The 12,969-nt window shown below is 37.4% G+C and overlaps 1 protein-coding gene across 1 annotated transcript; it reads left to right on the forward strand.

The window, feature by feature from the left end:
• Nucleotides 1–562: 562 nt before the first annotated feature.
• LOC140837411 (uncharacterized) lies at nucleotides 563–1,318 on the forward strand. Its single transcript, XM_073203557.1, has one exon. The coding sequence runs from the start codon at nucleotides 563–565 to the stop codon at nucleotides 1,316–1,318; it is 756 nt and encodes a 251-aa protein (XP_073059658.1).
• The last annotated feature ends 11,651 nt before the right edge of the window (nucleotides 1,319–12,969 follow it).

Here is a 12,969-nt window from a genome sequence, read left to right on the forward strand (position 1 = left end):
ATCTATTATTTGAGTAATCCATGAAAAAGTATTACTTTTTATGCCAAGAGCGTTACTTTTTAACGTGAATATCGGTAGGGTTGATCTGTTTCACAGCTAATTATTCATGAGATTGTCTCACAAGAGACCGACTCGCGATTTAAATTGTATAAAAATTATAAATTGTATTTGCAAAACAATGAAAAGTTTAAAATTTTTTCCTCGGGTTTTTTGCTAGGAAAAAAGCTTGTACAAATTTTAACCGGCTGAGTGGAATGTAGAGCCGTCTAAATAAGTGGAGCCCGTATGCTGGGTCCCACCCTTTCAAATGGGTGTGTTGTGTTGGGTTACGACTTACGAGTGAGTCTCTCCCGCTAATCCGGTTTAATAGCTATAAAGTGGAATCATGAGAAACTCAACTGGACCGGGTTTTTTTTTGTCGAGTTGTGTGCATGCGATGCAAATGTTTATTATAATCTGATCTGATAGATATAGACTTACAAATTACATATTATTTTAATATATTATGTTACATTTGAGTCCCTTCGTCTTCGCTTCACTCGAGCTTCTCCGTTCCATTTTCATGGCGGAAAGTTTAGAAGTTCTTAGTCCCTTTACAGAGGACAATTTGATTAGGGTGACGCTTTCTTTTCTGTTCTCGGATCCTCTCTTCTTAACCTTCTTCACTTTTTATGCTGTCATCCTCCTTTACTTCCCTTCCCTTTTCCTCAGCTTCGCACTTTCTCCGGTGCTTATTTCCACCGCGGTTCTATTGCTTTCACTCCTCAGATTCGGCGCCACCGCCCCAAATCCTGTTCCATTGGAAACAGAAGGCACCCACGATGTACCCGATGGCTTGGAATTCGATTCCACTGAGAAAGGATCGCAGGATTTTGATGATCAGGATCGTACGAGGATACCAAGCGTATCGGTCGCGAATGGGAAGCATGGATTTGTCTCGAGCACTTATTTTTCCGATTCTTTCGTTGAGTGGGACGTGAGGGCGCCGCTGGAGGTTATATACGAAGAACACGAAGGACAGGAAGCGGAGGAAGACGAAAGCGGCGTCTCTCTGAAGAAGAGAGAATCCCAGATGAATGTCATACAGAGATACGCGTCTCTGTCGTTGTTCTATCCGGAGTCCGACTCAGACAATTCGTCGGAAGATGATTCGACGGCCATCTCAGGCTGCGACTCGCCGCAGATTTTGTGCTTCCAGTGGGAAGATGTGGACGATAGGGATGGTTTGATCGAGATCGCCCTCGACGAGAAGAGGATGAGCGAGTTTGATGAAGAAAACTTGATCGAGATTGATCTCTCCACGGTGCATTTCCGATGAGGTAGCACGGATTTCCCGGCGAGCGACGATTGAGATTTAATTAGGTGTAATTAATTAATATTTACTACTGATTAATTAATTGTTAAAGAAATAAGGTACGTTGGGTTTTGAGTTTTTATCTAATTAAGGATTTTACCGTTCCTATCGAACCATGGATTAAAGTGAGCGATTAATTAATTATCACTAATTCCAACACTTTTTTTAATGACAAATTGTTTTACGTGGATTTCGAACTCGAAATCGGTCCGGCACATGACCAAAATACATGTGACACAATTTTAAGGATGATTTTAAAATTGTTTTATCTTTTTTCTTTTTTGTTATTTCGTACGAGAGCTGTATCTAATGGGGGTGGTTTTATGATGTAATGACGAGTTAATATATTTTTCAGACCGTAATTCATTCATTTCAATTATTTAAAAAAAAATCGAGATCAAATTACAAATTTAATGTTTTTATACTCATCCGTAATGGGTATGTCTGAAATGTTATTTAAGACTTAATTTTACGGAAAGAACCTTTTTTTTCCTTTCTATTTCAAATAATGTAAAGCAGTTGTTTGTGTAGTAGCACTAGGAGAAAGTTGGTGTCCTTCTGATGTCAAATTGGATAACTAAAAGTAAGCTGTTCATTCATTTAATTGGAAAAAAAAAAACATAAACCAAAAAAATATGCAAATGTTAATTTTCCAAATACATCTATTTGTTATCAAAATTCCATTTAGGTGTAGGAGCATAAACCTCTTATTTTGGTCCAAAAGAACAGTGTGTTAGAAAAAAAAAAAAAAAAAAAAAAACCGGCCCCACGTAAAATAATATAATAATAATAAAAAGTTATGGATTAAATCTCTTTTTTTTCCAGGTCCAAAAGCCCAAAGCACCACTTCTTTATGTACATAACTTTTTAGGGAAGGAAACTGGGTAGATCCTTTGCACTTTGTTATGAACGAGTGAGATAATGTTATATTGAGAGATTTATTTTTTGTTTTTGTTTTATATAAGATGATCGATCAATAATCTTATTTGAAAACAAAAAATGTGTTGTCCATCAATATTATTTAATTTTAAAGTCAGACGATCAACTGATTATCTTATACAAATACTCCAAAAGTCGTGTTATGTGGAACAGGTAAAGCGCATTTCATCATGTGATTTTGTACATATTGATAGCGATTTATCACTAAAAAGTTGGTGTGATGAAAATACCCAAAGCCCGACTTCATCTGCTGGAATTCTTCCGCAATCAGCAAAAGGTACTTTGGGGAAATATGTCACTCTGTCCTCTAGAACTTGACTTTTGTCGTGTTCATCCATTGTGGATGATTTGAAATTTATAATTAATTAATGAAATATATTGATGGAAAGATAACGAAAAGAAATCAAGACATTCTCTCCATAAAATTGTCATCCATTCTTATTTTATGTCTCGGTTATTGTTTCACATTTAATTTGGAGTATTGCTAATGTTTGTTGTTTGAGTTATTACATAATTTCCATATATAATCGAACTAGAAAGAACCAGATAGATCTCTGTCTCTACTATATATAAAGCATGATGAGAGATATAACATATACGAAATGTGCAATCTACGAATTATGATTCATGTGTCTATCAGTACGACGATATTATCATCATAATTTCTATGTTATATAATATATTACTATATTATAATGGAAGAGAACCTCATCCAAACTAATTTAGAGAGAAAATTAAGATTTTTTCCTGCGACTTGATATATTTTGGATTTAGATTTGTTAAAGTTTGATTTTCATTCAGTAATTTGATTTTTTTCCATGGTTTTGTTTTTTGCCCGAAATAACTAAATCTAACAAATTTTGTTTATTTGGCATCGATTATATCTTATGTGGCTTATATAATGGAAATAAAACTCATGTTACATTCATTAAAATCTAAGAAAAAATAAAGAGAAAAATAAACAAGAAAGACATCAAATATTTCAAAATTGGAGGAATTTTTTTAAAAATTTTGCTTAGTTAGATTTTTATATATGTAATATATGTTTATTATCATCACAATTCACATGAGTCATGTAGGATAATATTGATGTCAAATAAATAATATTCAGTTGATTTAGAGATTTCATATCAAAAAAAATACAAAACAAAAAATAATCCAAGTTACTAAATGAAAATCAAACTTTAATAAGTTACAAGACTAAAATCCAAAATATGTTAAATGGCCTGACCAAATCTAATTTTCTCGTACTTCTGGTATTTTAAATGAACATTCTAAAATGTCCCTAATTTTACTAAATATTTTAAAAAAATGGGTACAAGAAGGGTAAAAAATTAATATTTCATTTCCACTACCCTACTTTCTCTTTGAACTTTCCTTCCACGTTTTTTTTTTTTTTATCCCTGCAATTTTGATATTTTATTTCAGTCTCTCATAAAAATACTTAATTCATTACATCAAAAAAAAAAAAAAAAAACAATAGTAAAAGTTGAGGTAATTTAAGTAGCTTTTTGTTTAATATTTTTTTTCTTCAAATTTTTGTCTTCCATTATTATATTTTATGTAGTTTTCACACCTAACATGTGTGATTTATTGCTAGTTAATTTACATACTTTTTATAAAAGTTGGTGAATGCATGGTGTGATTGATTTTATCTTCGGAGGATTACATGTTATTTCAAACCAAAGTCGACAAAGAGACATGGGGTTTGTCATTTGTGGAAAGTGAGAATCACGCAAGTGTGGGCTTTATATATATTTCTAATCAATCAACTTTTATTTCAATTGTGTTTGCCACTTAAAACCGAGATCGTTAATTTCATCATCTTTAACCATTACATATATCTCGGATCGCCCTCGAAAAGATTGACGTTTTTCGGTTATACTTGATTGATGAATTTGAAGTTAAATATTTTAAATTCATAATAACAAATCTATAATATATTTGTTTAGATAATTTGACAATAGGTTTTAACTTCTCAAATAGTTATTTATATTTGGATTAATGAATTTCAAATATATAGATTTCAAATACATTTTTGTAGCTTTAGTGAAGTAGATCATGAACTTTAAATTCACCCCAGCATGTTTATATATTGTTTCATGTTGATTAAGATTGATTTCAAGTCGCCAAATAATAGAGACATATGAAATTCATTATATTTTATGTAATTAATGTGTAAATAACTAAGGGCAAAAACTTGTGTGAGACGGTCTCACGGGTCATATTCGTGAGACGGATCTCTTATTTGGGTCACCCATGAAAAAGTATTACTTTTTATGCTAAGAGTATTACTTTTTATTGTGAATATAGGTAGGGTTGACCCGTCTCACGGATTATGATCCGTGAGACGGTCTCACATGAGACTCACTCATAACTAAGATATCGATTTAAGATTTTATGTATTGTTTTATTGTTAATGATAAAGCTATAATTGGAATCCATTGATTTTAAATACATTGAACCAAACACAACCTTAGTAAATTTCAAATTTATATTAACATGAAATCAGTTCAAATATTTATTTCAAATGCTTCATCAAATTCAAATCTTCGGATCTAAATGCAACCTCGAAGACTTTAGCTGAAGCAGAGAAAATGGTTATAAAATAATTATCAATTTGAAGATAATTACTAATAATTATTAAATGAGAAAATAACTGTTTTGATCGAGTAATTTGTAATCTTTTTAGTTTAGGTCTATTAAAATTTTCAATTTTTGGTCTTGGTACAATAATTTTTGTCCATCTACCACCTGAATGTTTGTTTGTTTTTTTTTTTCCGAAAGAGGCTGATAATTAAACTTTGGCTCAAGCTAAAGTTAAAAAACAATTATGGATTTCTTGGTTTTGAATGAAAACAAATTAACATAAAAGGTCGAGCAAATCATTACAAGTTCTATGCTTTACACAAGAACCATTCTATAATTGAGATACCAAAATATATTTTAATCAGGTTATTTTAAGTCAACAAAATGTTTGAAAATTGTATGTAGAAGTTCGTTTAAATAAGTTCTTGCAAATACTATCTAAATTGATTGTGATACAATCAAATCATTTATTTATTTATTAATTCTTTTGGGAAAAATCCATTTGATGAGATATGCATGAGCCCCTAAATCCGATTTTTTTTATATTAAGGCCTACAGCTTCAAAAAACAGTGACGACGGTCTGCTTCTTCCATGACGATTAAAATGCCTCTTTGAACAGTAAAGTTATATGCTTAATCAATGTAGCTTAATATTAGCATATTAATTCTTTTAATTTTTTTTAAAGAGATAACAAGATTATGAGACACAAGAAAAAAGTATGTATACTTGCGCGACGAGAGATATCAAAGTTCGAACTTTTTTTTTTATATAAAAACTCGGGGAAATTTAAAAAATTATCATGTAAGTTGGCCAAATTTTGGTTTTGGTTATCTAATTGGTTAAATTAGAGTTTTAGTGCATTAACTTTGCTTCTTTTATATTTTAATCATTTTTTTCCTGGAATGCTGAAATTACACTGGATATTGCTGATGATACTCACGGGAAATCTAGGGTCCGATCCCAACGAGTGTCACTAGTTCAGACGTGGACTTTAAGATGACCCTGAGCCTGAAATCAAGAAAAAGACCGTTAAGAGGGGGCCAGGAGGGTGTCCTGGCGTAGCCCCTCCGACGCTCAAGTCAGTGACTGAGGATATATGGGGGGAGCAGCTAAGGGCGCTGCTGAAAACAATATAGTGAATTCATCCCCTAAATGAACACTCAAACCTGGTATTTATAGGAGAATACCTGGGCCCTAGATGGGCCGGTCTACACCTGGGCCCTAGATGGGCAGGTCTTCCTTTTGGGCTTGAGATGGGCCAGGGGTAGTGGGCTCATCCATGGGGTATCACCAGTCTCCCCCTCCCGAGTCGAACTGAATCGCAGGTTCGAAGTTCGATTAGTCGTGCTGTCCTCGGGTTACCGGGTGCGAGTTGGGTATTTTTCCCCGGATGTTCAGTAGTCTCCACAAGTTGGTCCTCTCTCACTTCATTCTCATTTCCTCCTCAAAATTTGTTTTGCTTCTCCCCAACACCTCTCCCTCGCTAGCACCACGCCTAACACCCTCGCCTACCCTTCCCAGCTTGCGCCTTCTCGCCCTTCGCTCCATCCGCAGCGCGCCTTCGCCCAGCACACTCTCGCCCTCACCCCTCCACTCTCGCCCAACTCCCAGCCGCAGAGTCTCGCCCAAGCACGTCCACACTAGCCTTTACATCTCCTCGCCGCCAGCGCCCGAGCCTCGCCCAGCACACCCTCGCCAAGCAGCTCGCCCAGCAGCAGCTCGCCCTCGCAGCAGCAGCAGTATCCCCCAGCAGCAGTCTCGCCCAAGCTCGCCCAGCAGCAGCAGCAGTCTCGCCCTCGCAGCAGCAGCAGTCTCGCCCAGCAGCAGTCTCGCCCTCGCCCAGCAGCAGTCTCGCCCAAGCTCGCCCTGCCTTCGCCTCGCCCTAGAACCTCACCCCCCAGCGCGCATCACACGCTCGCCCGGCATTCGCACGTCACGCCCCTTCGCACGCTCGCCCAACGCTCCCCCCGCCCTGCCTTCGCCTCGCCCTAACACCTCACCCCCAGCGCGCACCACACGCTCGCCCGGCATTCGTACGTCACGCCCCCTCGCACGCTCGCCCAACTCCAGCTCGCCCAGCCGTGCCACGCTCGCCCCTCGCCTGCTCGCCCACGTCGATGCTCGCCCCTCACCCGAGCGCCCAGTCTCGCCCAAGCGCTGCTCCAGGCTCGCCCCTCGCCTGCTCGCCCACGCCGATGCTCGCCCCTCACCCGAGCGCCCAAGTCCTCGCCCCTCACCCGAGCAGCAGCAGCTCGCCCAAGTTTACTCTGCTCCCCCAACAACTTTCGTTATCGACTAACCAAAAATAAAATAGTTTTCCTCCCCAAACTCTGCTCCTCTGCTAGGCGATGCCTTAGCAGGAAAATTTAATTCTCCTCCTCCACTCTGCTCCTCTGCTAGGCGACGCCATAGCAGGAGAATAAAAATTCACCACCTCCACCCTCTAACTCCTCTGCTAAGCCAGGCCTTAGCAGGAAAATAAAAACTCAACATCTCCACCCTCTAACACCTCTGCTAGGTGATGCCATAGCAGGAAGATAAAATTCAACGCGCCCACCCTCTAACTCCTCTGCCAAGCCGGGCCTTAGCAGAAAATAAAATTCAACGCGCCCACCCTCTAACTCCTCTGCTAGGCGATGCCTTAGCAGGAAGATAAAATCAACACCTCCATCCTCTAACTCCTCTGCTAAGCCGGGCCTTAGCAGGAAAATAAAAATTCAACATTTCCACCCTCTGACTCCTCTGCTAGGTGACGCCATAGCAGGAAAATAGGAATTCAACACCTCCACCCTCTAACTCCTCTGCTAAGCCGGGCCTTAGTAGGAAAATAAAAATTCAACATCTCCACCCTCTAACTCCTCTGCTAGGTGACGCCATAGCAGGAAAATAGGAATTCAACACATCCACCCTCTAACTCCTCTGCTAAGCCGGGTCTTAGCAGGAAAATAGGAATTCAACACCTCCACCCTCTAACTCCTCTGCTAAGCCGGGCCTTAGCAGGAAAAATAAAAATTCAACCGCCCCCACCCTCTAACTCCTCTACTAGGTGACACCTTAGCAGGAAAATAAAGAGTCCACCTCGTCATCCTCTAACTCCTCTGCCAGGCGACGCCTTAGCAGGAAAATACATATTCTCCACCCTCACCCTCAAACTCCTCTGCTAGGCGACACTTTAGCAGGAAAATAAAACTTTTCTCCTTCACTCTTCTCCTCTACCAGGCGATGCCTTAGTAGGAAAATAAAATTTCTCTCCTGCCCTCTGCTCCTCTACCAGGCGATGCCTTAGTAGGAAGATAAAATTTTTCTCCTTCCCTCTCGTAATACAACAACATTCATGAACTGAAAAGAGGAACCTGATTTTATTGAATATCAACTGATAACGTAAGACAAATTCAGGAACGAAATACATCAAAAATGAAGTAAAGATATTCTCTAAGGTGGTAAGCGTTTTCAGGCCTCGTTTAGAGCTTTACCCAGAGTTTCCATCAGTAGCACCCCCCGAGATCATATGAATCATTCCTCTCGTAGGGTGGTTATCCTCATTCATTCCCCCCCTCGGTTCGACGGGTCCCTGAGGAACATCTTGACCTCGACCTTCCCCTCTCTGCTCCCCGACCCTCTGATTTATCCATGGAGGGCCTTGACCACATCTAGGAGACGAGCGAGACCTCTGTCGACTCCTGGATGAGGATCCTTCTCGTCTATCCCGCGAAGGCAATCTAGCACTGCTCTTAGCCCTTCGCGACTTCTCCCAGCTCTCCTCGGGCTCCCTCACCTCCGTCACCTCGTCACGACTCCTATCCAGAGGAACATGTGATGAGAATTGTCTTCTGTCCCTAGCTTTAATCTCCTCTCTTTCCCCTGCGCCCCTCTTCCTTCCTCCTCTCTCCGCTCCCTCAACTCCACTCCTCCCAGGTCGCTGCTCCATTCTCTTATGCCGCTGGGCATCTTCAAGATTTATATATTTCTCAGCTCGAGCCAACAGATCATCATAGCTCGACGGAGGCTTCTTGACCAGCGACTTGAAAAACTCCCCTCCTCTAAGTCCCTGGGTAAAGGCACTTATCATGATGTCAGGAGTGACCGCTGGTATTTCCAACGCTACGCTGTTGAAGCGCTGGACAAACTCCCGTAAAGTTTCACCCTCTTGCTGTTTCATTACAAACAAACTCAAGTAGTTTTTTTGGTGCCTTTTGCTACTAGCGAATCGGTGCAAGAAAGCAGCTGAGAAATCCTCAAAAGAGCGTATGGAGTTGGGCGGCAAGGAATTAAACCATTGCTGGGCTGACCTCACCAAAGTGCCCAGAAACACTCTGCACTTGACTCCATCTGAATACTGATGCAACAGAGCTGTGTTCTCAAACCTCCCCAAGTGTTTTTCGGGGTCCGTATGTCCATCATATTCTCCAACGTTTGACTGTCTGAAATTTGGAGGAAGCCCCTCTTCCAAAATGGCGAGAGAAAAAGGACTTCCTTTCTTGGGGGCTGCATCTCTGTTTCCCAATTGCTGCCTCAGCGTCCGTATTAAAATATAATATTTTATTAAATTATTAATACTAATAATACTATTATTTTTTATTGATATTATTTTCGGGACAGGTTCGGAGATGAGGATAGTAATCTCATATCCGCCCCGAAATACATCAGGGATTAAAAAAAATTTCCGAACCCGAACCCAAACCCAAACACGAAAAAATCAGGGATCTCCTTCTCCGTTTCGGGTTTTTCCCGCGGGGCTCCAAACCCGTGAGGAAAGTTGCGTACGTCTCACAGCGTAGTTTCACTAGGGGCCTAGGGTGGGTTTTAGCCTAGCCTAGTCTCGAGATTATTATGTATATATAGTTATGTATTTTAGAAATTTTAATCACTGAGCAAAATTTTTATACATGGATTTTTATGAGTTTTAAATAATATAGTATTTGAGCTTATTCAATATCAATGTGGTTATCTTAATTTATATATTTACTTTGTTGAGGATCGAAGTTGAGTTTAGAGGGGGTGAATAAACTCTACTCGTTTTTCGTTTTGATGAGGTACTAGAATCCTGTTAAGGATAGTAGTCGATCTTGTGTGAATACTTTCACCTGATTACAGTAAAACGTGCGGAAACAATCTGATGAAGTAGTTGAAAAACAATAAAGCAGTAGGCAGCAGTTGTTTATGGAAGTTCGAAGATAAACTCTTCTACGTCTCTCCTTCTTCTGTTTCCAGAAGGTATAACTAAAAGACTTTGGATATTACAGTACAACACTTGTACACACCCACTTCAGAAGGACTTACACCTCAGCCTACTGAAACTCTTAGTTTCTCAACTTACAAGGTGCGAAACACAAAGTTCTGAAAAGACTCTTTTCAGATTACAGACTCTTCTGATAAAATATTAGTGCAGTAAAGATTGTGAAGAGTATAAGAATTAGTAGCACAAGATGATCTACAAAAAAGATCAGAGATAAGCTATGAAGCGTGTGCTACTTTTCTTTGTGTTGAACTTTTCAAGTACTCAAGGAAAACTGATATTCGTCTGATAAGAGAGTAGCTTTGTTCCTTGAAAATGATATTATGCGAAGTGTGGTGTCGAACTTGGATTTGATCCAAGTATATATAATCGACTGAGTTCAACGTTCATAATCAGAGAAGTCTTCAGATAACTGATACAATCAGCTTTATTACCGAAATAGGTTCCTGCAGAAAAGCTATAAAACAATCAGTCTTGTTTTATACTCAATTGGGTAATATGCATTAAATGACTCCGTATAGTATTTAATGCTGCAATTAATACTGGTACTAGGAACTCTTTAACGGTAACAATTAAGATAGCAACGTTAGAAAACGTTCTCTACTGGTTTGTATTGTTATCCCTTTTTCTACTGGTTTTAGTTTTACTTAGAGCAGCAGCTACTGATAAGCTATTCTGTTGAATTGGTCTGCTGGTCTACTGGTTTTAGTTATCATCGCCACAATAAAATTCATATCAAACAATTTCCCCCTTTGTGGTGATGCCAAAACCTAAACAGTAGAAAATCGTTAAGTAAAACAGATAAACATTTAATCAAACGGATAAAGTTAATAACGCATTGAAGTAAACAATATGGTTCCAATGTCCCTGTAAATGATTTCTTCATTTTGAGGTTCTTGATCTCTTCTGTTAGAAGGTTCAGCCTCATCTTCTATTTGTCTAACTCCTGCTTGATCTCCTCTATCTCCTCTATCTACTTATTCTAATTCTATACTTCATATATATATTTGTGTTGTTCTGATTATAAATATGTATTTACATAAATATATTGAATAAACTAAAAAAATATAAATACTGAATAATAATAAAATTAAGTGATAATTATTAGAGTAAAAATTTGTATAACTAAATTATTTGAGTGAATAATGTCATATGTACATTCATTTTTTTTTACTTACTTTACTATGAATTTATTTTAAAAGTTCATTATTATATATGATATTTATCATGTATCTTCATATATTAAATTCTTAAGATGATTTTTAATATTTATCTAGTTCATATTATACAAAATATAACAAAAAAAATTAAAAAATACATTAAATAATATTTACATTTTCATTGTCCAGTCTACCCTATTTTAAAATCTTGGCTACGTCTAGCCTTGTCAAATTGGGTCAGACCCGTCGGGTCGGCCCGCCCCGCCCCGCCATAAAAATTGAGCGGGTTGGGTTGATAAAATAGCAGTCCGTTTGGAGGTGGGTCAAACGAGTTGAGCCCGTTTGGGTTGCGGGCTGGCCCGCCAAATTAGGGTAGATTTTTATATTTTTAAATTTTATATAAAAATTACTATTTCTTCCTTATTTTTTCTCATGTGCCTAAGTCCGTCAAATTATGGTAGAATTTTTTATTTTTAAATTCTATATAAAAATTCTTATTTCTTCCTTATTTTTTCTCATGTGCCTAACTTCAATAACTTTGTTAAAATCTCTATGTTTCTATTTTTTTTGAAAATGTTATACTTTCCAGTCTCGTCCTTTTTTTTAATGTTTAACTCGAACTAATCCAGAATTATCGAAATAATATAGTAAAAAGTAATTATGCGTATTGTTGAACACATAATATTTTCGAAATTTACAATCTTCTGTTTACTCAACTTTCTATTATCTTCCAATGTTTCTCACTTTTTAATAAAATGTGGATGGTAAGAGCTAGGTGTCTTGTGCGGATAGACCCTTAAGATCGTTAATTTTTGTTTTCTTGTGATGACAAATCCTTAAGAAACTGGAGAAAGTATATACAAAAAAAAATTTGGAATTCACATTGAAAAGTTTCATTGTATTTACGGTTGGTGATATTACATGAGTTAATTTTTAGTACATGTGTACGATGAAATCTTGTGTGAATTAGAATAAGCATTTTATTTTTTTATGGATTATGTTGATTGTTGTTTGCTTTCAATGTTTTTAAATTTTTTATGAAACTATTTGACTGAAATATATTTTTCTTCTATGTTTATTTTAATATTGTTTAATTTTTTTTTTAAAAATAATAAGCGGGTTGGCCCGCTTAACCCGCAGCCCAAAGCGGGTTGGGCTGGGTTGGCCATTTAGAGCCCCGCCCCGCCTAATGGCGGGTTGCGGGCTGGCCCGCCCCGTCAACCCGTTTTGACATGTATAGCTACGTCCCTACTCACACGCACACATTCGAAATGGCATATTGGATATGAGTATATACAATATAGAAAACATTAATTTTTTAAAATTTAGATCCCCCACATTTTATATATCTATACCAGAATATCGATTACATTACTAAAGTATAATAACTTGTACTTTCTTTTAAACTCCAAAAGTTTTGCCACTATATGTCATACTTGAATTTTTTTTTCAAAACTTTCTTTTGGCATGAACAGAGTAATATTTTTAGTAAAATGGTAAATGATATAGTTTATTTATGTATTACTGTTTTTTCTTGGAAAAATGATTTTTTATGTATTAATTTTTTTTATTTTCAAAATTTAATTTTAGTACACTAAAATTACAACTTATAATACATCAGTCGAGTACTGTCGCTTCTAAAGACAATATAAATATGGGTTTTTTTATAATTAATTTAAAAAATAAAAAA

This window comes from Primulina eburnea, chromosome 7, assembly GCF_022965805.1.
Source record: "Primulina eburnea isolate SZY01 chromosome 7, ASM2296580v1, whole genome shotgun sequence".
NCBI lineage: Eukaryota > Viridiplantae > Streptophyta > Magnoliopsida > Lamiales > Gesneriaceae > Primulina > Primulina eburnea.

What these genes read in the sequence shown, in the direction of transcription:
- LOC140837411 (XM_073203557.1), top strand. Translation starts at nt 563, where the DNA reads ATGGCGGAAAGTTTAGAAGTTCTTAGTCCCTTTACAGAGGACAATTTG.